General features: G+C 40.6%; 1 protein-coding gene across 1 annotated transcript; it reads left to right on the top strand.

Moving 5' to 3' along the window:
- Positions 1 to 1815: 1815 nt before the first annotated feature.
- fpgs (folylpolyglutamate synthase) lies at positions 1816 to 22440 on the top strand. The gene is made up of 15 exons (XM_056403571.1): positions 1816 to 1983; positions 9829 to 9957; positions 10103 to 10156; positions 10468 to 10532; positions 11590 to 11704; positions 12972 to 13049; positions 13418 to 13479; positions 15032 to 15134; positions 16800 to 16877; positions 16980 to 17127; positions 18594 to 18677; positions 19005 to 19155; positions 19403 to 19478; positions 20525 to 20591; positions 21948 to 22440. The coding sequence occupies exons 1-15, from the start codon at positions 1834 to 1836 to the stop codon at positions 22322 to 22324; spliced, it is 1737 nt and encodes a 578-aa protein (XP_056259546.1). The 5' UTR covers positions 1816 to 1833; the 3' UTR covers positions 22325 to 22440.
- Positions 22441 to 24113: the final 1673 nt, after the last annotated feature.

Below are 24113 nucleotides of genomic sequence, written 5' to 3'. Positions count from 1 at the left end.
CAAACTGCATTTCAAAGTTAATCCAAAGTTAATAACTCAGTCAATAGGCTAACCTTTAATTCGGTATGCAGCCAAATGTATTTGTCAACCTTAAATCAGACACATCAATCTACACATCAGCTCCCATTTCATTCTAATTAAAGTTTGATAAAATCCGAAATCTGAGTGAACACAGTTAACAAACAAATAAAAAAGTTTTTCTTATCTGAATTGCAGAGATCAGGGAACTGCAATGTAAATATGATGTAAAATCTGGAGGGATCTTTGACTTTATTACTAATGCAGCATTTCTGTTGGATACAACAAGCTTTTTTCCACTGTAAATCACCCATAATGTAAGACCAAATAATTTTTCCTGCAGAAAATGTAAATGGTTCAAATCTTTTCTAATGTGTCTGTTATTGCAAAGATTATTACAAATATCAGTAGCCTATCTCCAAAATTGGCGTACAACTAAAATTCTGAATATGCACATAACAACATTTTGTTTAGCAAGTAACAAAAATGTAAATAAACGCACAGATAAAGTATCAGTGTGGCAGTTGATTGGGATTTCGTCCACAAAAATGTTACATTTCGACAAAATATATAATAAATAAATGCCACAGTAAATATATGATATATATATATATATATATATATATATATATGGGGATTCAATATTATTATTATTTTTAGAAATGTTATGGTCCACATAATCTAAAATGTATTCTTCGGAATATTACAGTCCAAGGGCTCTATTTTGCTAGTTTATCGTTGGAAAAAATTGAATTGAATATGAAGTGATCATGTGAGTGTTTTGTCGGTAACATGCAATAAACCAATCAGAGTGCCATATCCCATCCCCTTTAAAAGCCGGGTACACCCGGGTGTGAAGTCTCCCTGCGGTTATATCGAGTTATAATCGAGTAGTCTGATGAATGTAGAAATGTGTGTGATCATAGTGCAGCTGGTGTCGGTTTCAGGCGATTTACTGAAAGTAAACACAGTGACCGGCCGTGCGTAATGGCACTGCGCTCTGGCGCGGCACTCTGGAACGGCCGCACAATGCCCAAAGCGTCACAATTATGTCAGGAAGCGCCCTTAAAATAACAGTGAGTCGCTGCGCCATTGACTTCAGACCAGCAGGTGTCGCTTTCTGATACCTCAAGACAAACAATATGCCTGACCAAAGACACTTGTGTTGTGCCTGGAGCCGCTGTAGTGAGAGATAGGGCCCCAAAACTTCATGACCACCTTCCTATCTGCTCGTCAGGTATCTGATCAATCATAGCTGACTTAATATCAAGTGAATATTCTAACTTTTTTTTTTTCATTGGTAACATAACAAAAACAAGTGTGGCATGAAAGATACTTAGGACATAATGGACAGACATGCAGATGACAACTAAAACAGGAACAGATATAGAGATGCATGTTGAGTAAAAATGACAAGAATATGATGTGTATGGTATGAGTCCGTAATGTGTGTGTGGGTGTGTGTGTGTGTGTGTGTGCATGTGTTTGCATGTTTGTATGAGAGATGATCATATGTATCTAGGTTTTGTGAGTAGACTGGTGTGAGGGTAAAGAATGGCATGGTGGTATGTATGGGGAGCGAAAAAGAAAGTATAGTGATAATAAATGATGTAACCTCAATATAATTGTAAAAACAATAGAACAATATAATAATCAGAGAAAAAAATATAATAATAATTTATATAATTTATTATTTATTTATTATTATTGTTCGTGAAAAGAAAGAGGGAGCGGGGGGCTTGTTGTGACGTCATTACGTCTGTGACAAGACCCTCCCATATTTGGCTGCCGCTTCCTGTGACAGCTCGGCGCCTCATGATGGTGTGCATGTTCCGCGTTTTGCAGTCGGGTTCCGTGTTTGCCGCGCGGCTCCGAAAGCAGGATTGGGCGCGCAAGTTGGCGGGCCTTTCATTCGGATACTACAGCACCAAGACGGCACCTCAGATACCGGGCATGGAGTACCAGGTAAGCGGTGTCACAGCCTATTCAGTCCGGCTGCTAACGAGCTAGCGAGCCACTAGTGCGGGAGAAGTTTATATCACAGCCATGGTCCACGACACCGTGTTGAATTGGTCAGAAACATGGCCACAAGAGATGACATTAACTTTAGCTGGTGATGTCAACCGAGCCGAGGGGTTGTAAACAGTCAAATTAGCTGCTGGCTGCTAAGTGACAGCGCTATGAAAAGTTACAGCATGGACGGAGCTCCCAGCACTCTGTCAGCTGTACTATCTGTTATTGCCACACTGACTGGTTGAACGTCAAAGTGCAGCCACTGTGCTAACACGTGCTCTAAAACTTTGCTTTGATGCCATATTTGAGAGCTCGACTCGGGCCTGTAAACTTTAATTTTTTTTCTTATTAGGGCTGAAACTGTTATATCTCTGGAGCAATGTGCACTGAAGCCAGTCAGAAATCAATAATACAGCCTAACTTTAATACAAATGAAGGTGATAGTCTGTGCCACAATACTGTGAGCAAACAGGTGATCTCCCGGGTGTGTTCCTTAAAAGTTCATTAAAGTTGTAGTTTTTCTTTATAAATTTGTTCAAGGAACTTTCTCTAAATGTTCACTTTTATGAGAAGTATGCTTTGTCAATTGTTCCTACTCCTTCCTCACATTTCATTTTTTGTGCAAAGTGAAAACTGTATCAAATGAAATAATGCACCTTGCATTTCATTTACCACAGCAGAATTGTACATTTATGATACTGTGTTTCCCCTATATAGATTTTGCAGTGGTTCTTATGGTATTTCTTTCCGTGCACAGAAACATTACAAAGCCAGCCTATTAAACTCTGACTTGTTCTGCATCCACAATGCCTGCTGGGAATGAAAGCTTGCTTATAATGTCAACATGAGGAAACCATTCACAAAGTCAGTGTAATATTTGACCATGTGCTCAGCTGAAGTTTGAAGTTGACTAATGTATGTAAACGTGCCCCTGTAGTGGTTACATAACCTTCAAGTCATAGGTGTGCTCTGGTACATATAAGAGTAAATGTCACCGACCTCCAGCCCCTCCCCCTAACCCCCTGTGATAACACTGTGTTACTATTTGTATATCACTTTATACATTACGAGTTTATTGTGTCTCAGAAAGTTGCACAAGTGAGTGGAACAAGCTGTCAAAGACTGTCTGTCAAATCAATACAGAACTCCTTTTGGTTCATGGAAACATTGCCCGTTGATATGGTGGAATTATATTAAAAGGTAATTATTAAAAAAAAAAAAAAATAATTTCTTTACATTATCAACTTTATAATTTAAGTTATATTTTTACAAAAGGTTTGCTTTTCATAGTTCATGAGAGATAGCTATGTAGCATTTGTTAGTTAGTTTTCAACGGAAAGTGAAGCCAACGTTATATAAATGAGCTTGCCAGTTAATGTAAATGTCTAAATTAAAATTGTGTTTTTGAAAATGTGGAATTTATAATGTGTATCTGATATCTTAAAGAGTAAAGCTGATGTCATGTCTTTGTTTAGGAACAGTAACTAAAATTTAATTTGACCATAATTCTTTTGTTTTTTTTTTATAGTCTGTTAGCCAACATTAGATGAGCTATCATGTTGGGCAGATTAGCTAACAATGACATAAACCTCAACAACTGCAACAGATGTAGGAATAACTTAATGGAGTTTTTTGTAAGTTAGCATTAACATCCGTTTACTTTCCAGTCTTTCCAAGAGCTTGAAGATGAGGTTATAATATATCCTCTGAGCACCTACAATAAGCAGTGACAGCGTGACAGACAAGACCTGAACAATATGTAAGCACTGTAAGAAAATAGTGCCATACTGCGGCTAACACGAGCGCTATGCAAAGACACCCACAGAACCACCACAGCTGTGCTGACAATGCTGACAAATGCTTTTGCATCGCAACTTCCACTGTCAAGTGCTAGAGCCACGGCAATAACGAGAGACATAGGCGTTTTCATTGCAGCTGATATTAGGCCATTTTCCGTGGTGGAAAATGTGGGATTTCGGCGACTCCTCCACACATTGGAACCTAAGTACACCATACCGGCATGCTCACATTTTGCTCGCACGGTGGTCCTGAAGCTCTACAAAGAGTCCAAGGCCAAGGTTGTACAGACCCTGAAAGAGGCAGAAAGCATCGCCAAAACAACTGACGGTGGGACTTCTAGGGGTATGCAGAGCTATATAACAATTAGAGCCCACACAATCTACAGTAACTTGGAAATGGGTAAATGTTGTACTGCAGACTCACCCACTTTTTGAGTCCCACACAGGGGCAAACATAGCCGAAGTTTTACTGCAGCTGTCACTGACTGGGAGCTCAAAAGGTCAAACCATCGCATTGCTATTTTGACGGATAATGTGCGTAATATGGAAGTGGCTGCGTGTGAGGCAGGATTGGAGCCTCACATAAACTGCTTTGCGGCCTCGGTGTTGTGCGTGTCACTTGTTTGCGGGTGAGACAAGTGTCTGCTTTTTTTTCCATCAGAGTTCAACAGCTACCACGGTGTTGATGTCCAAGCAGAAGCTGCTACAACTGCCATCACACAAGTTATACATGGACGTTACCACGCAATGGAACAGCACCTTGGATACGCTGGACCGTTACCTGGAGCAGCAAGCCGCCGTAGCAGCAGCTCTCACGCCCCAAAACATTGATACACTTGGACAGCTGCGATATCAGAGATGCCGAAGACCTTGTGAAGCTGCTGAATCCTTTGAAGACAGCCACCGCAGTCTTATTTGAGGAGAAGAGCCCCACAGTGTCTCTCATTGTGCCATGATGAGTATGACTGAACAGAGCATGACACCAAACAATGGCGATTCCACCACCGTGGCCCATACGAAGAGCGCAATCCTCAGTAAAATATCAGGCAGATACAGCGGGGATGCATACCCGATGGAGAGCACAGCGCTGGACCCAACGTTCTGGACTCTACTGCAGCTAGACCACAACCAGCATGAGGCCGTCTTCCTGAGGGTACAGAAGGAGGCGAAACAGTGGCAGCAAAATCAGGTGTAAATCACTTTAAATTGCTTTCCTCCTTGTGTGTGTGTGTGTGTGTGTGTGTGTGTGTGTGTGTGCGTGCGTGCGTGTGTGACAATGTTTTCTATCTACTCAATTTATATTCCTAGTACCAACTGAATGGAGAGAAGTCAGCACTTGAGGATCTGCTAGCGGACTCTTTCTCTACTGAGCCAGAACAATCCAACAGAGGGATCAAGAGAGAAATTGAATTCTACAGAAGAGACGCCTCTATTCCACTCAGTAGCTGCCCTCTGAAGTGGTGGAGAGAAAACTGCTCTCAATATCTTTTGCTGTCTCCACTTGCCAAAGTAAACCTTTCCATCCCTGCTATCTCCGTTCCAAGTGAGTGTGTCTTTTCAACTGCAGGATATATCCTTGAGAAAGAACCTGACCTTAGGCTGGGCCATCTCTTAGCTCTGTATCAGGCTTGAAGAAAAATTTGGTCAGAGTCTGTTTGCACTGTGAGTATTGAGAGAGTACTACTTTGATTATGGTTTGCACTTTAAAAAAATAAGACTAAGAAAAACTTAGTGTTTATTTCTGTTATTTATACTGTTTTTGTTTTTTATATTGAATTTGTGGAAAGGAGTTCAGCCAGAAGGTCACACGCAGCTTCAGTTAGAAGCTCATGCATAGTTCATGCACAGTTATAAGGTCTGAAGAGACTCATGAGAAATCATACAGGAGAGAAGCCAGTCATTTGAGTTTGTGGCAAAACCTTTTACAGTGTTTATATTGTTCTGTCTTTTACCACATATGATAATTCATACTCAGAAAGTAGAACTTAAGGACATTCATTACAAAATGATTAGTTAAAACATTTCAAATGCACCTGCACTGTTTTGTATTTTGTGACTTTCAGTTGAATAAAAGACTATTTTTCCAGACATATATTTCGTCATTGAAGTTCTTAAAAATAGTGTTAAAATATTGCCTCCTTCACGTGAACCCAATATCGTGTAACGTCTCGTCTCGTGAGCTGAGTGTATCGTCACACCCAAGTTTGTTGCTGAACTCATGTTTCTTCTATACTGGTAAGTAAACAGCTATTAATGGTTACATTAGCTATGTAGCAATAGCAAAAGATAGCTCCTTTTTAAAGCAGCTTTTGGTAAAACAGAGTAATTATTATTAAACTCAGAGGCAGTTTCAGAGGTAAGAAAAGTTTTAAGGAGGAAGCACTAGCTAAACAAGTTATCTATCTTGTAATAATGTTTATTCAGTCATTTTAGCAGCGGCCCTGAAACAGTTCCTGTGAGTGTGGCAGCAGCTGCACAGGCATGTGAGTCACCAGTTGTGTTGTCAGCTATACAGTTAAGAGCCACTCTGTAAATGTTTGAAAGCATCCACTGCAGGTGATAACGGGGAAGCTTTTGGTGGCTTTTAATACACAGCTGCGAGTTGACCCACCCATAGCTGTGGCTTCTCAGACATCAGCTGTATCATTGCAGGTAGATGGATAACTAAGACCTATGGAGCTAGTTAACCCGCTCTCTACACTGTGTTATTGAGACAGGCGATGATAGTGTCTGTAGCCATAACTGTGTCCTGGCTGTTTATAATGGGCCTAACATTAACTATAACTATAAATATCATTTATGCAGTTATGTGTGCAGTGAACTGACAGTTGTGCTGAATGTCGTAGTGTATTCCTGAACTCCTTTGGTGTATATGTAATACATCAGTTATACGTGATAGAAGCGCTGTGGATTCAAATCCAGTGTGGCTTAACAATGGCTGATGTGAACAGGAGCAGTAAAGAGCACTTTCAGTACAGCTGCTGTGGCCATATTTGCATCATTATATATTCAGCCACAAATGTAGCCACAACTTCAACCAGCACAGCCAGACAGAGCGGCTGCAGCTGTAGCTGTGCTCATAGTGAGGTAATGCAGAGGTAGTTCAGAAGAAAGCACTGTGCAGTACATTACATCTTTTATTGTGAATGATTTACTTTTCTCTGTTTATTCCAGTTGAGATGAAGACTGGTATGGGCTGACCAGCAGAGAGTGAGCGCTCGCTCTGTGGGGCTGGAGGGACACATGGCCATCCCTACATTTATTGATTTAGTGTTGGAGTCTGTGGGAAACAACATAAGAGCACTGGGTAAGTAATGGGGCTCGAACATGAGACACACAACACCTCTCTTTCTTTCCAAAAGCTTGTGACCTTTCTAGATTGGACACTTTGATGTTGACTGGCTATTCATCAATGTCTTTTCATTAGCAACAGCTCCCCACATCCGACCCCCCCAGTAGTGTGTGCAGAGGCCCCAGAGGGAGACAGTCAGGATTGGCCAGCAAAGGACCGCCCCTACCTCCACCTTCATTATTATTTTTTATATTTTTTGTCAGTTTAGGCTTGCTTTTATGTGATGTCGTCCTTTTTTATTGCTTTTACTGTGTTTCATTTGTATTGCTTTTAGTGTGTGTGTGTGTGTATATGGCATCTGCTCCTTATAACTGTCCTTTCTATATTGATGAATATTGTTGGTCCTCCCTCTGTAACTACTGTATGTCTGTCCTGATTTTGACCATTGTTTCTTTTGATTTGTTTGTCAAAGCACTTTGTAAGCTCTGTTTTTAAAAGGTGCTATATAAATAAAGTTATTATTATAGTCTTAAGTTTTTAGTTTGAAGATGTTGCTTTGAGCTACACCCAGACCTTGACAGCACTTGCTCATTGCAGGTCTTGTCCTGCCTTGGACTAAACCCAAACGGTTTCGGTCTGGTATCATGCCATATTGTAACAATGTCATTATTGTAATTACATTGAGTGTAGTTAATGAGTAATTAATAGTAGTAGTTAACAACAATTTTGTAAAGAAATACAAATGAAATAAGTGAGAGAGAGAAGACAAAGAAAAATTGTGTGTGGTTGTATGTGCATGAGATATCCTACATGGACATGGAGAAACCTCCAGAAGAACAATCAATTCAAATGTTTCTGGTTTCCTCCAGACATAGCTGCTTCTTTCCAAACTGTCACTGAGGACAATGAGGAGAGGCTTCGTCTGGCTCTCTGACATGCATACATTTGTAATATTTAAGCATATTTTAGAATATGATATGGTAATAAGTAATGGTTGACCAATATGGGTTTTTCAATGGCCGATGCCGATTTGCAGAGTAGGGCGGCCGAGGGTGGATATATAAAGGCGATGTCTTTTTCTTTTTTCTTTTTTCTTTAATAACATGAACAAATAAGACACAGAATTGCTGAAAGTAACATTTGCTGAACATTTATTGAACACCGTTGTTTGCATTGTCTGCAAATAGATCTGCACTCTGTCTGCAGTGCACTTATTATAAATTAAAAAATGTTAACTTAAATGTCCACAGGTAAACTTATGAATGAAAAATAAAGTTTCAGTGCACTTGAGAGAGAACAAAAAACTAAAAATTGTAAAGTTACATGAATAAAAAAATAAACAATATCAGTACTGTGCAGAGTAGCAGCATCTGCTTGTTTTTAGTTACAGTCCCAGTTAAACAAAGTTATGAGTTGCATGTTGTAACGCAGGAAACAAAGTTTCTCAGCATTTTCCCCACTGAGCCTTTTCTTCTCATAAATGGTCCCAATCTCACTGAATACTCTCTCGCTGGAAACAGAGTCTCTGTCTATTTATTTGACATTTTTGGTTTAATCGACCTTGTGAGCATTTTAATCAGCCGATGCTGATTATGAAAAAATGCCATTAATTGGCCTGATTTATCGGTTGGCCACCAGTAATAAAGGAACATGTCACCCAGTGCTAATGTGTAGATCGTTGTTTTGTGTTTAATAGTTTTTAAACCCAGAGACTTATTTGTTATTGAGAGGCTGGTTCACATTCACAAAATTAAACACCTTGCCAATATAAAGCTGTAATAGTAAGTAACATGAGTGGAGCTGCAACCAATGATAATACTAGTTATCAATCTATTGTTTTCATTAAATGTCAGAAAATACCCACTGTGAATTCCCAGTGTGTCTTCCTTTTTTTAGGCCAGTAGTTAGAAACCCAGCGAATTTACAGAGCTGTAAAACGTAGATTATGTTCCCAGGTCGTCTGTTCGCCCCATTCACGTCAACACGATACCTCAGGAATGTCTGGAGGGAATTTCTTTAAATGGCACAAACATTCACTTGGAGTCAGGAATGAACTGATTAGAATTTGATGGTCAAAGATCATTGTTTCACATAAATGTCTAATTATTTGATTTTATATCATTTATATCCAAAAGGCCAAAGTTCATCTTCATTGTGACATCATAACATAGAGCAAAAACACTTCTGGCCATTATTTGACACTGTAAGTCTTCAGTACATACTATATAATGAGTCATGACATGGATTTAAGCTACAACCTGAGTGGTTAGTGGAGGCATACAGTCGTGAGGCAGTTATTCTAGTTCCATGAGAAATGATTAATTTTCTGTTGATAGACTAAATGATGAATAAACTGACCATTTCAGCACTAAACATTTTCAGGTCCAGGTTAAAGTTTTCCTTTTGCCCTCTGAGGTTTATTGTTAGCTGACCAGTCATCTGATCAACTGATAGATGAGACCTGGACTTCAATACAAGTGATTGATAGAGAGCCAGTCTCGAGACTCTGGCTCCTTAACTTGTTTCCCTCACTGAGAATGTGTATGTGAAATACCTGTAGGGTAATTCCATGGATGACTCTTTTATCAAAGGTTTTTACAGTCCATCAAATCCAAGCTTCTTTCCTGTGCTGTGGTTTGATTATGGTGGTTTGTTTTTCAAGCATGCTGTGGTTACTAAACATGTCACTCTTTGCTTCTACCACAGGATGCCATCTGCACTCTGAACACTCTACAGACCAATGCCGGTGCTCTGGAGCAGGTACGACGGGAGCGGAGCCACCCTCAGCTGCAGCTCCAGGCCATGAGAGGCTTCTTGGAGCGAGCCGGTCTCACAGTGAGTCACACAGTGTACAGGGCAGTTCTGTCACACAACAGTCACGACTTCAACTATTACACAGTGTTACTGTTGTCTGATGTGATACAGAACGTATTTCCTTTAGTCTTATCTGACGTGTGTGTGTGTGTGTTGTGTTTCAAAGGTGGAGGAACTAAACCATCTCAATATTATTCATGTGACGGGAACAAAGGGCAAGGTGAGCAACCGAGACACGAGCTGCTTGTGTGTGCTGATGTCAGTAATATTTGACTATATAAGTCACTATATAATCAGATACATGCACATTTAGAGCTGAGCCGTTTGGTTTATTGATGCAGTAGACCGGTAGGAGGTCCCAGCTCTATCTTAAAATTTACTGATCTGACTCAACCTGTGTTGACATTTCAATCATAGACGGCTGCCAGCTCTGACAGAAGGACATGCAAACATGTTTTCAAACATACTTTCATTCACTGAAGGAGATTCAAACGTGTTCAACAGCTGCACGTGTCTGTGTTTGCCTTTCAGGGGTCAACATGTGCATTCACTGAGCAGATTTTAAGAAGTTATGGGTTCCGCACAGGATTTTACAGGTAAAGGTATAGAGTGAAACGTAAGAGGAAGTGTTGCATGTCTTGGCAACCATCACTCCTATTAACAGGGAATTTGTTTTTGTAGTTTCTTCTGCTGCACCTGTGCAACTTTCTGCACCGACTGGCCATTAGTTGTCATTAAGATCAATTTTACATTAACGCTCATAAAAAAAATGAACTAATATTATTGTAACTAAACTCGGTGCACGCCTTCAGACGCTAAGTCCTAGCTATGCTCTTGTGATAGTCTGCCTCTAGGGTGCGCCATGACAGTGAAAAGTCTTTATCTCAGTGCGCACAATCAAGGGTCATTTCTCAGTCGTTGCATAGAATTTGATAAAGAAAACGTGGCTCATTACAAAAATCTAAATTTGTACATATTTGACCTTCCAAACTTCACAATAAATCACCTGTGGGTCCGACAGTTGAAAGTTTTTCTGCACAACCACTGAATGGTGATGAAATTCAAATGAACGTCAATCATTGTGATGAAAATACATTTTACAATAATCAAACAATTCAGAAAGATTTTTTGTAAGCACATTAAATGTTCTACTTGATGTAATTGTCTGCTCAGATGCTGTGGGCCTGTATTAAGCTGCTTATGCAGAGCTGCCTGAAGCATGGGCTGAGCAGGATTTGTATTTAATCATCTCTTGTTATAGTTAATTTGTGGGATAGTGTCATAATTAAAATAAAGAAATTACTAAGACGTTTTCATTTTATTGAAAGCTCAACATTAATGTTAATAATTAACTTTGATGAGGGTTGTGGTAGCAGAACAGAACAAGTTTCCTTGGGAATGATGATCTGTAGTCATGTGAAACAATGAGTCAGCAGGCGAATTCATACACAGGAATGTACCTTTTTAAATGTCGTGTCATTACATATTTAAAATATCATGAAACTGTGTTGAGATATGACATCCCTGATGGCTTGATACAAGTAAATGTATAAATGACACAGTTAAAGGGGGAAGATGACAAGGTTAACATTTATATTTATGTACTTCAGCATTATAAGTATTTTTTGATTTAAGCTTCTTTCTCGGTTGCAGTTCCCCACACTTGGTACAAGTCAGGGAGAGGATTCGAATCAATGGACAGCCCATTGGAAAAGAACTCTTCACTAAATACTTCTGGCAGGTTTATGGACGGCTGGATGAAACTAAGGTAGGTCATTTATCATTTTGAAACACATCTCCTTTATCAGTTTAAATCTCAGGATTGTTACTGAAACTGGACTAATGGACAGAAACTAACTCTGGCTACTCATTCACTTCAATGGATTCAGAGGAGAAAAACTTTAATCATCGAAAACTGACAGCACAGATTTCTGAGGTATTTTAGCTGATTGTGAATCTGCTTGTGTTCCCAGCCTGAGTAGAGCTTCAGCCTCAGCTGTGTTTGATCACTGTCACAGGTTGTAATTGAGTCCAGTGCAAAATGAGACCCTTGATGTCAAGATGAGCGTGACCCTCATGTGACAGTGTAGATTGGTCACATTAGTCTTATTCAATGTGCTGTTTGGACAGACTGATGATCATTCTTTAAAAAACTACTCACTGTGTGCCATAGAGAAGTCAAATCAAAGAATCTTGATATCTTGATATAAATCTTTTAGTATAAATTATAACATGAGCTTACCTAAATGTTTAGTGCTGAGGTTTTGATTTAACCCTTTGAATCCAATTTAGTTTGAATTTTCAAATGGTGTAAAATATTTTTTTAATATATGTTTTTCTCCACCTGATGAATAAAGCCAATATTCACTCTCTTTACCTCTGTTTTGGTCTCATCAGCTGCTAAGGCATGTACAGTACGACCTAAGACTTTGGACACTAAAACAATTTTTGTTCTTGAAACTCTGAAACTCCGTGCTTCAGCACATCGACTTTGAAATAAAAAATATAGCACAAAATGGCACAGTATTTTATTATTTTAATTTTTATTTATTCTGTTTTTTTATTTTTGCGTTGGTAAAAGTGGTACTTATTCTTACACTGTAAAACTGATCTAAGTGAAATTTCAGGAGACGTATAGAATGGTGAACACAAACTCCAAAAATGAAAGTTTGCCTCACTGCGACCTGTGGTCACACATAATGAAGAGGTTCATTTTGTCACAATAAACAATATGGAGACCTGTGTGGACTGGTGCTGTGTGACAGTAATACTTTTACTTTTTCCAGTAGCAGATAGTATAAAGACTTACTATTTCAAATCCAGTAATAAGTGCAAAAGGGTTAGAACCTGCAAATGACCACTTGTGGCTTTACTTTTAATAATAGTTACAATAGAAATATTGATTATTGTAGCTTTAAAGCTGCTATGAGAGAGAGAGGATTTAAAAATACAGAGCCTTTTCATTTCCTGGTCTACATTATTGCATAGAAACAAAGTGATGCAGTCATTATGTCCTTAACCTTTGACCTCCTCAGGATGCCCATGGAGGGACGATGCCAGCGTACTTCCGCTTCCTCACCATATTGGCCTTCCATGTGTTTCTTCAGGAGAAGGTACGCTAGCAGCTTGCACTGCTTTTATCAGCAAATGTTTCTCAAAGCAGATGAAGTAGCCCTGAAGGAAGATGTACATATGGCTTTAGATTAATGTGAATTGATTGAATTTGTTTATCTGGGCTTTAGATTGTTTTTTATTTTAAGTCAAGAAATCTACCTGTCAATAATTATAAAGGTTCATCCTCTGGGGATCATAGATGTTCTCAGAAGATAAGATATCATGGCAGTCTAGTCTGTCGTTCAGATGTCTGGCTCTGGATCAGTGTGTTTTATTAACACACCGATCAACCATTGTCAGAGCAAAAAGTTATATTAGTTTAATTACTAACCTGCTTTCAATTATAACGTTGCTGTTCTTTGTTCAGGTGGATTTAGCTGTAATTGAAGTTGGAATTGGTGGAGCATATGACTGCACCAATATTATAAGGTAAGCTTCTCTATTTAAAGGCAGAGAAAGAAGTCTGTAATAATATGTCTGGACTCTGGACTCTTATTAATAGCGGATTAATCCACGTGTGGTACTCTAGTGAGTATTTCTGGCAGCAGGATAGTGATTATGTGTTTGAGCCTAAATAAACTACAGCTTGTATTCATGGTAATGACGGCTCAGCAACCCAGTGCAACAGTGTGGCTCAGTCATGCGTGTCTAATAAGCAGCCATGCCTCTTGTTTTGTGGAAGCAGAGCACTGAACACTCACTGTCCTGCTGTCGCACATAGCTCAGGAAACTCAGCTCGTATTCAAACACTGTCATCCTTAAAGTAATGGTCCCAATGAAATGGGGGATAGAGCTGTTTTTAACAGCAGGGTATTATGATAACTTCCTAGTATTGGTTTACTATATAACAATACTGTGGACAGAGGTTCTCTACAAATGACCTTGAAATGTTAATGTGGACACAAACTGTTTTCAGTATATCTAAATTTAGATGGTTTAATGTCGTCATAGACTGTAATGTAATTGTTGGGTGATGGGTGCAGGGAAGATTGCTGATATGTTTTCCTTTTTGTTTTTGAATAAGCAGAATAACAGGTTCATTCTGTGGCTCTAGCAATGTCTTGGGTTTTGTTTAGAGTTTGTTCAGAGTTCAGAGGCCTGTACTATACAAAGTGGTTCAATGTCGCAATTGTTCCGTGTTTAATCCCCTTTACATCTACTGGCACATGCATGATTGCTCAAATGACCATACTTGTAAAGGAACACTTCAAAAGCCTGATGCAATTATGCTATTTGATCTGCTGCAAATGCCCCCTTCAATACACAACACTTCCCTCTTGATCTTGGTATTGTCCAAGATGGCCTCCATCTTACATTGCATGCATCTCTCCACAACAGTCCTGAGTGAGTCCAGACTCCTGCCAAGCACAGACCCAGACTTTTTTACCAGCTTATCCAATCTCTTTGTGTTCATGTCTGACATGCTGCCCCAGCAGACTGCAGCATAATAGAGTACACTGGCCACCACTGACTGATAAAACATGTGCTGCATTTCACTGCAGACGTCAAAGGACCTGAGCCTACTGAGGAAAAAGAGCTCTGCCCCTTCAGGTAGATGGCATCTGTGTTCAGGGACCAGTCCAGTTTACTGTCCAGGTGCACACCTAGGTATTTATAAGTGTGCACCACCTCAAAGTCCTTCCCTCGAATGTTGACTGGCTGAAGGGCCTAGACCTCCCAAAGTCCGTGACCATCTCCTTGGTCTTGGAGGTGTTCAGAAGGAGGCAGTTCTTGTCGCTCCATTCACTGAAGGCCATCGTCAGATCCCTGTACTCCTCTTCCTGCCTGTTCCTGATACAGGCCACAATAGCTGTGTCATTTGAGTATTTGTGGATGTGGCAGGACTCAGAGTTCTTCCTTTGTGTACATTTTCTCTCCTTATTTTATCGCCAGTTGTACCATAAAGTTTAGGCTTTTATTACAACATCTATCAGGGTTGTAATAAAACCAGTGTTTTTTCCTGTCTGCTTTGTCTCAACAGTCAGCCGTGGGTTTGTGGCATTTCCTCTCTGGGTATAGACCACACACAGATTCTTGGAGACACCATTGAGAAGATCGCCTGGCAAAAAGGAGGCATCTTTAAGGTGTGTTTACATCAGAAAGTCATTGTGATTGGACTAATATTGGAAGTAATATGACAAAAGAAAGACTCAAAGGCTTCATACCATAGTCTTCATCAGCAGATGGAAGTTGCTATATAGTAGTGGAGATAGGAAATGTGAAATGTGCAATTGAACATCTTGAGGAAAACTGAGCAAACTCCATTGTCTGATGAAGACAGTGTAAAGTGCTGGAAAAAAAGTAAGTAAGTGGACATTAAGTTGAGAGGGGTTATTTTTGGTCAGAAGACATTGAAATCCATCCATCCATCCATTCCATCCATCCATCCATTCATCCATTTTCTTCCACTTATCTGGGGTTGGGTCACGGTGGCAGCAGGCTGAGCAGGGTTTTCCAGACGTCCCTCTCCAGCATCGCTTTCCAGCTCCTCCTGGGGGATCCTCAGGCGCGCCCAGGCCAGATGGGATATGTAACTCCCTCCAGCGACTTCTGGGTGTACCCAGGGTTCTCCTCCCAGTTGGATGTGCCTGGAAAACCTCCAAAGGAAGGTGCCTGGGATGCATCCTAATCAGATGCCCAAACCACTCAACATGAAGCAGCGGCTCTACTCAGAGCTCCTCACCTTGTCTCCAAGGCTGAGCCCAGACACCCTGCAGAGAACAGACACCGACACTACTTAAAGCTCATGACCCACAGGTGAGGGTTGGAACAAAGACTGACTGGTAGATCGAGAGCTTTGCCTTCCAGGTCAGCTCCCTCTTCATCACAACGATCAGGTGTCCTGCTGGCACCGCAGCGATCCATCTGTCATTCTCCTGCCCCATCTTACCCTCACTTGTGAACAAGACCCCCAGATACTTTTAACTCCTTCACTTGGAAGCAGTTCAAAGAGTTCAAGTACATTGAAGTCCTTTAAAAGTAACCTGCTCATTCCTGGTTTGGTTGTTGTGGCGCAAAACACTCTGCACACAACACTGACACGTTGAAGATTAGACTATAGTGTGTACAATATAGGAAGCAAATCTTATCATTAGAAGTCAGAGGAAAAATTCTCCCAAAAGGAAAAATAAATTCACTTTTTTACATGAAACCCAACAGACATATTACCAAAGTAATCAAAGGTACATCGTTCATGTTAGTTTATGTTCACATTCCCCTTTTTATCATTTTGTGTGATGGATATTCTGAAGGCATCTTAATGATGTGGGTCTGATAAAGGATGCCGCTCCAGTAGTCGTGGTTTACAGGCCCAACAAACGACACTATCGTCTGAGACCTGTTGCAGAAGACAGTTACCCCCATCGCTGAGCAGCTCTTGAAGGATGGAATCATTGTTCCATGTCTGACATCTGCACACAGTACTCCACTTCTTCCAGTGAGGAAAGCTGATGTTAAATCCTAAACAGGATGTTTTAGCTCGAGTGGCGGTTGTTCCCAATGCAGCTACAGTTTTGTCTTTCGTCCCCGGCAGAACAAACTGGTTCACTGTGAACCTGTGAAGGGACAAAATACAAGTGGACCCGCTGTCCACAAAGATTTTCTGAATCACCAGCTGTTTATTCAGCTGCGTTGCAGGGAAGTTTGACTGGTTTTCTCAAAGTGAGTTTTTGATTCAGTATGTGTTCTTCATCTGAAGGAAATATCATCCTTGTCACTGGATGTTAATCATGTGCATGTGTTTTCTTCAGCCAGGGGTTCCTGCCTTCACAACCAAACAGCCAGAACATGCAATGACTGTGCTCAAAGAGAGAGCCAAAGACATAGGAGTAAGTGACCACCAAGACTAACAGTGTTTTCAGTCTGTTGACAATTTGTCCCTAGCTGCTCAGTTGTATGTAATACAATCTAACCTGCGGCTGTTGTCATAGTGTCCTCTGTGGGTGTGTCCAGACCTAGAGGACTATCAGGGAGACTGTGGACCTCTGCGTCTGGGCCTGGCAGGACTGCACCAGCACTCCAACGCCGCCCTGGCTCTCCAGCTGACTCACGTCTGGCTGCAGAAAAGATGTCTACCAGGTTGGACTGGATGTCACTAACATTTGAATTGTGTGTCAATGACTAGAAAAAAAACTAATTCAGAAATCTATATAAAGATTTTCTCCATAAGAGAAAAGCTGTTTCTTCACACAGTTGACCAGGCACATCTTTTTAGTTTGGCAGGTTACTTCTTTGTACTTCTGTAATCTAATTGTCAGACTCTTGTTATTAAGCTGGAACAGAACCAGACAACTTGGATGTCTGCACATGGTTTTGTTTCTTTACCAGGGATCACACAGATTTACATCATCACATACAGATAAGTGCAACAGATGACATGTACATGACGTCCACTGAAGCTAATTTGCTAAGTTTAAATAGCCAGACGAATGAGTTGAAAAAACCAACACGGTGATCTTTTTTTTTCTTCTTCTTTATTTCTTTAAATCCAGAGCTGATTTCAGGTTAGAAGCAGACTAAACTTGGTTAATGCGACCACAAATTAACATGTTGGCCTGAGTAACCAAAGTAAAAGTCACTACAATAATCTTACTAGTAACATTTAGGTTACAGTCTGAACTGAATGCTGTCTTCATGATGGAAAGACTACCGCAGCCCAAGGTTGAATACACAGACAAAAAGAAATGCACATCCTCTGCCACTGTCATTAGAGCACTCTTAAAGGAGCTACTTGTATGTTTTTCTTTTGCTAAATAGCTAACGTTAACATTAGCAGCTGTTTACTTACCAGTCTAGAAGAAATGTTGTGAGTTCAGCATCAAACTTCATTCCTTTACTCACCAACAGCTGTCTCCAGAGGTGGAAAGAAACACCGATGTCAACACTTGTCTCTATCACATCTTTTATTCTATGGAAGTTAGCATGCTAACCAGCTAGCTCCAGCTGGTGTCGTCACTTTCCCATAGCGACTCACTGTAGCCTTCAGTTTGTCCTGAAGATGCAGTTGCTCAGAGGACGTATTATAACTTCCTGTATTATAAAGACAAAGATGGCTGAAGCTCAAATCGAAAAAATCAGTTTTAATAAAGCCACAAAACATTGTGAATAAGGTGTCGAGATTCATCATCAGATCACGACACAGTGTCAAAAAAGTAGGTTCAAAAACAACTTTTCCAACCACAATAACAACCAGGTGCTAAATATGGTGCAAGAATTCTAAATTCAAATTTATTTATAGAGGATGTTTAAAAAACAAACAGCTGACCATAGTGCTGCACAACATCAAGAAAAAATACAATCAACACGGAAGCTCAAACAACAAACAACAAGCAAGCAAGCGAACCAAATGAGGGAGACGGCTCAACTTGCGAAGGAGTCGATGGATGGAGCAGATCTGATTTCTGATAAATGTCTCATCATGTCTGAATAAAGTTGTATCAGACACCTGTGACGAAACACCATCACTTGAACAGGTGGAAGAAGAAAACAGTTTTATGTATTCCTCCCTCTCTCTGTTTTCACTACAACCCGTCCTCTCTCAACAGATAAAAGTTTTCCCTCCACCACTGCTGAGAACACGGGTTCGCTTCAGGCAAAGTCATTCAAACCCAGTCCCATCATGGTGAAAGGTGAGTCACAACAAAGTGTAGACAAACTCATTCAACACTAGAGTGTGAAATCAAAATGTGTAAAAAACATCCACATTCTGAGTACATATGCCTCCATAAACATCAGCTGACAATAATGTGTGTGTTTGTCTTAAAATATGTTCACATCTTCATCTAACTTCAGATAGTAAAATATTGATTATTAGTTAAATTCAAAGGTTCTCTTCCTTTTTCTTGCCACTGGAGAAATGTCATCTCCTCTCTGTGTCGCACCAAAATAATGATTCAAATACACAGTAAATGAAATATTTACCAGTTCACCCAGCGTGATCCTGTGTTTGGTCGCAGGCCTGGCAGACACAGAGTGGCCTGGGAGGAACCAGACTCTGAGACACGGTGCAGTCACCTACTTCCTGGATGGAGCTCACACGATGCGCAGCATGCAGGCCTGTGTGCAGTGGTTCAGAGAGACCGCAGCGCAGCATGAGAGGAATGCAACGTGAGTGTCAGTTTGTGTGTGGTGCTGTTATTACACCTGCTGACTTCATATAAGTTCACCATGTCTGTTTAATATCTGTCATATTTACATTTTATTAATGAATTTTGTTTTAGCATTACAAGTTAGACATGAATATTAACAGTAACTATCACCACAGCTTTTATTTTGAAAGGGTCCAAAGGGTTGAAAGGGTTATTTTGAAATTAGCTGTAAACTGATGCTCTTTGCTTTGATGTTTGTGTTGCAGCGGCTCTGTGGCCAGAGTTTTACTGTTCAATGCTACAGGAGAGAGAGACTCAGCAGCCATGCTCAAACTACTGGTGGTGAGTACAGCTGCTGAGAGTCATGGTCTTTATAGCTGTGGAGCAGGAAGATGTGGCAGAGAAGATGTGGATACTGTATCTCAGATGTTTGTTTTTAATTTCATCCAATGTACTATTTGGACGGGACTGCAACAGAGGGGCCAGCCCTATGATCAGGAATGTGACTGACTGACTGACTGATCGACTGATCGATTGATTGCAATCATATTTCCAGAACTGGTCAGCCAGTTGGAGTTTCTGGTAAAAACAGGTTCTATTTGTTGGGTGGTTACAGCTACAGTGTTCACAACTTAGCTCATTATCTCTAGATTGAGAGACTTTGTTTAAAACAGACTGGGTATAAACCTGGTTCAGGTCTGGACCATGTATGGATGCCAACCGGGGGCTCAGGGCTACACCTCGTTACCTCCTTTAAGTCTGTCTCTTCTAACTTTCTCTCTGAGTGACCATGCTACAGTAAATCCAGCTGAAATCACAGCTCAGTCTTTGTCTTTCACTTATGTTTGGTGATTTTGTCAGACGACGCCACAGTTGTTATAAAATCAGGATGTGACCAGATGTCCAGACGGATACTAGGTTTTGACCTAGTCTTGTTTTCATATCACATTGTTGTTTTTTGCTGTTGGGAATATTAATGATCTCACACATAAAATTATCCATAAATATTAAAGGGGACATATTATGCTTTTCTGAATTTTCCATTACTTACAGTGTGTTATATTGGTCAGCTTCAGAGTCCACCCTCTGAAGCTGAGTCCTGAACCAAAAGATGGCCTTAAAGAGCCCTGAGCTCTAACACATTGTGAATGGAGTACAATATAAAATGTACATAAGAAGAAAAATGTTTTTGCAGATTAAGTGAGGATTTTAAAAAATGTGGATCAAACACTTGTTTGTGATTGACCGTCCTTGCTCAGAGCATACCTGGATTAATAATGTGATCACTTGATTATCTTCAGTGTTTGATAAATGTCACTGTTGCTGTTTGGAGACACATTTCAGCTCTTGTTAAATCCATTTTCTTCTCTCATCCTGTTTCTCTTCAGCCGTGTCAGTTTGACTTCGTCGTGTTCTGCCCAAACATCACTGAAGCCATCGCCTCCTGTAACGCAGGTGAGACTCTCAGCCTGTTGGCTCAGTTGTGTTCTGTCCAACTAACGGGACTGAAGTACTGGACCAGTGGTTTTACATTTTTCAGCAACAACTACAGATGAGGCAAAAGTTTTTAGATTGAAAGCAGTTGATTTAATTATTCACAGTGGCTTCAGAACGTTTCCAGACCCCTTGACTTTTCTGTGTTTTAATTTCCCCCATCAATCTACACTCATAGCTCAAATGACCAAGTGAAATGTGGTCTTACAAGTTTTATTAAAAATCTAAAACTCAAAGGTCATCAGATCCTTAATTCAGTCATTTGTAGAAGTCCTTTGCAGGGTGTCTGGGCTCAGCCTTACTGTACATTCAGACCGAAAGTGGCGAGAGTGAAAACAATGGCTCTGGCTGCCTGTTGAAGGATGCTGTTGAAGTTTGTGGGCGCTCTGACATAGATGACCTAGATGCTAGCAATTTGCATGTTATGGTGCCAGTTAGCATTCAATCCCCTCCTGTTTTCACATTCCTATATTAGAGGCTACACGTCACTAACTCACCTGGAAGACCTACAGTGTCAATCATCAAAACCTCCTCCATTGTGCCTGGGAACAAAGGTTGATAGGAACAAAAGTATACATGGTGGTGTTCTCTAGAGTGGAGCACTTCTACATTCTGATTGGTTCCCGCTGAACTGTGTCATAGCTCATTACCATAAAGTTGCCTGGAGTCCACACCGCTCAAGATGCACTGCCAGCAGGAATGCTGCTGCGCTCCACCATGACACGCTGACTTTCATAGAAAATAAATGACTTCCTGTCACTTTGATGCTCTCGCCGCTTTAAGTCTGAACATACAGTTGGAGATAGAGTGAAGAGCTCTGACATCTGGAGTAGAGTCGCTGCTCCTTCACGTTGAAATGAGACAGTTGAGGTGGTTGAGGACTCTGGTCAGGATCCCTCCTGGTTTCTTTTCTGACACCCAGGGAAAAAACACAGATTAGCTTTTCTCCAGCAGCAACAAATCTGGAGTCTCTCTTCTCTCTTTCTTATTTCTGTAGTTCCAACAGGAAGTAGAAGTAGTAGAAGAAGAAGAGGTGGAGAGAGTAGAGATGGCAGTAGAGGGTTAGTGATGGTGCTCTTGATGCTGTCAGAGAGCACAGGGTTTGATTCAGGCCTAATGTTACCAAACCTGGTGAACTCTCAGTCAACCCAGGGAGCTGCACACAGCTTTTGTCTTTTAAAATGTATGTTATAAGATAGAAAATAAATGAGCTCATGTCCCAAAATGTTGACGTATTAATTTACTTAGATTTGGAAATGGTCCAAACTCTCAGTCTCTGTGATGCTGTTTTATTAAACAAGTGTCATTCCCTCTCAGACCAGCAGAACTTTAACGTCTCGGTGGAGAACATGTTGACTCGCTGCCTGGACAACGAGAGGAGCTGGTATCTCCATCACAGCAGGAGGGACAACACAGTTTCCCAGCTGCTGATCCAGGACACCCTGCCCATGGTCCCTGAGAAGACGGCAGACACCCTGGTGTTCCCCTGCATCCTGAGCGCCCTCCAGTGGATCACGCAGGGCAGGGATCCGGTGCTGGGAGACCCAGCTAACAGAGTCTTCACAGTGAAACCCAGTATCACAGCCAAAGCTGCTCCGCTCTGCGACGCAGCCGAGATCCACATCCTCATCACGGGGAGCCTCCACCTGGTGGGAGGGGCTCTCAAACACCTCGACCCGGCTTCCTCCAAGTGACAGGATCATGTGACATCAGTGGATTCAGACAGTTTGAAATTATTATGGGTGCTATGCTTGTATGAATTTGCCCTCGTGGAAGAAAGATAATTGTTGTGTAGATGAAGTTTTTGACTTGAGGCAGGGCAGCTCCAGACCTTCACATAGAGCCTTACTGTCTTCAGTCTCACCTGAAGCCAAATGTGTTTACATGAATTACACAGGAACAGTGATGTATACCACAACATGAGAACTGGAACTGTGTGTGTGTGTGTGTGTGTGTGTGTGTGTGTGTGTGTGTGTGTGTGTGTGTGTGTGTGTCTGTGTGTGTGTGTGTGTGTGTGTGCCTGTATGTGTGTGGTATAATGGTTACTACATTACATTACATTTATACAAACACCACAGGCCAATAGCCACCAAAAAGTGCTACACAGTTTTTACATATGTGTGAAACACATTCACTATTACCTTCCACATGTTAATTTGAATGAAATCATTTCGCACGGTTTCTGCTTTTACTTTGTCAATTTTTTGACCACGTGCTTCACACACACACAACTCTGCTGTTTGTTTTAGACGTGTAAATATTCTAACACTAGTGTCGACATCAGGTGGATTCATTTAACTGACACATCAAACACAGTGTAATGTTTTACACTGGATTATATTTAAGTGATCCTTAATTTAAACGTGCATCATCAGACAGTAATGTGTGTAGGTGTTGTATGTATGTATAATGATGAAAGATGTCGGTGTAAGTAGTGAATATGAGTCAATTAAAAAATAGAGATATGGAAATTGTTGTGAATATTTCATGTATTCTCTTGGATGATGGATCATCACACACAACATCACCTCATTATAAAACATGTTTTATACTGAGTTCAATTTACAGTCAAGGCTTTAAAGCAGCTGTAAACTGTGTCACTGAGTTTTTAACTTGGTTTATTAGAGATTTAATCACATGATCCATTTAAAGATGAACTGGGAATAAAAACCAGCCAGGGATCTTGGACTCAGACCTACGGTGGCCCTGAGAGCTCACTGCACTACAACATAAGAAAACATGCAAACAGAAAAAACTGCTTCATCAATTTGACAACACATGAGCTGCAAATAATCACAATGGAAGTGTTTCCAGAGGACACTAAAAACATCCCTGTACTCCTCTTCCTGCCCGTTCCTGATACGCGCCACAATAGCTGTGTCTTCCCAGTATTTCTGGATGTGGCAGGACTCAGTTGTATTTAAAGTCTGCTGTGAACAGGAACGGAGCCAGAACAGTCCCGTTATTTACATGTAACATATAACTAGTTATTTTACAGTCAGGTCTGATTCTGTGGTTTAATAACTGTTGTAAAGTAGATGTAATTTGATCCTTCCTGCTGCTGTGTGACATCTACACATATTTAAGTGTCCAACACATGTCAACACTTCATCATGCTGCTGATATCTTCACCTGTTCCTTTTCTTTAATTGTGTGTCACCTTGTCGCTTCTTGAATCAGTCAAAGCGCTTCAGTGGCTGATTCTGTTGCACTGATTTGCCTGATTTATTTTTACTTTAAATAAAACATTTCTAATCTAACATGGGGTCAAAAACTGAACCGATCCCGTTTGCTAAGACTAAACCAAGCTCAGTACCACCCCTTCCTTATATGAACAGCTGATCATTGTCTGATTAATCACAATAGATCAGATGAATCCAAAATCCAAATCCAAAATAATGACTTAGAATTTCAGTTCAAGTCATAAATTAAGGATTTACATCAGATCTATCAAATTTGTGAAACCATAATTTGCAATAAATA

Source organism: Seriola aureovittata, chromosome 18, assembly GCF_021018895.1.
Source record: "Seriola aureovittata isolate HTS-2021-v1 ecotype China chromosome 18, ASM2101889v1, whole genome shotgun sequence".
NCBI classification, from domain to species: Eukaryota; Metazoa; Chordata; class Actinopteri; order Carangiformes; family Carangidae; genus Seriola; species Seriola aureovittata.
The sequence above is the reverse complement of the archived record's forward strand: the minus strand, read 5'-3'. Positions and strand labels throughout refer to the sequence as shown.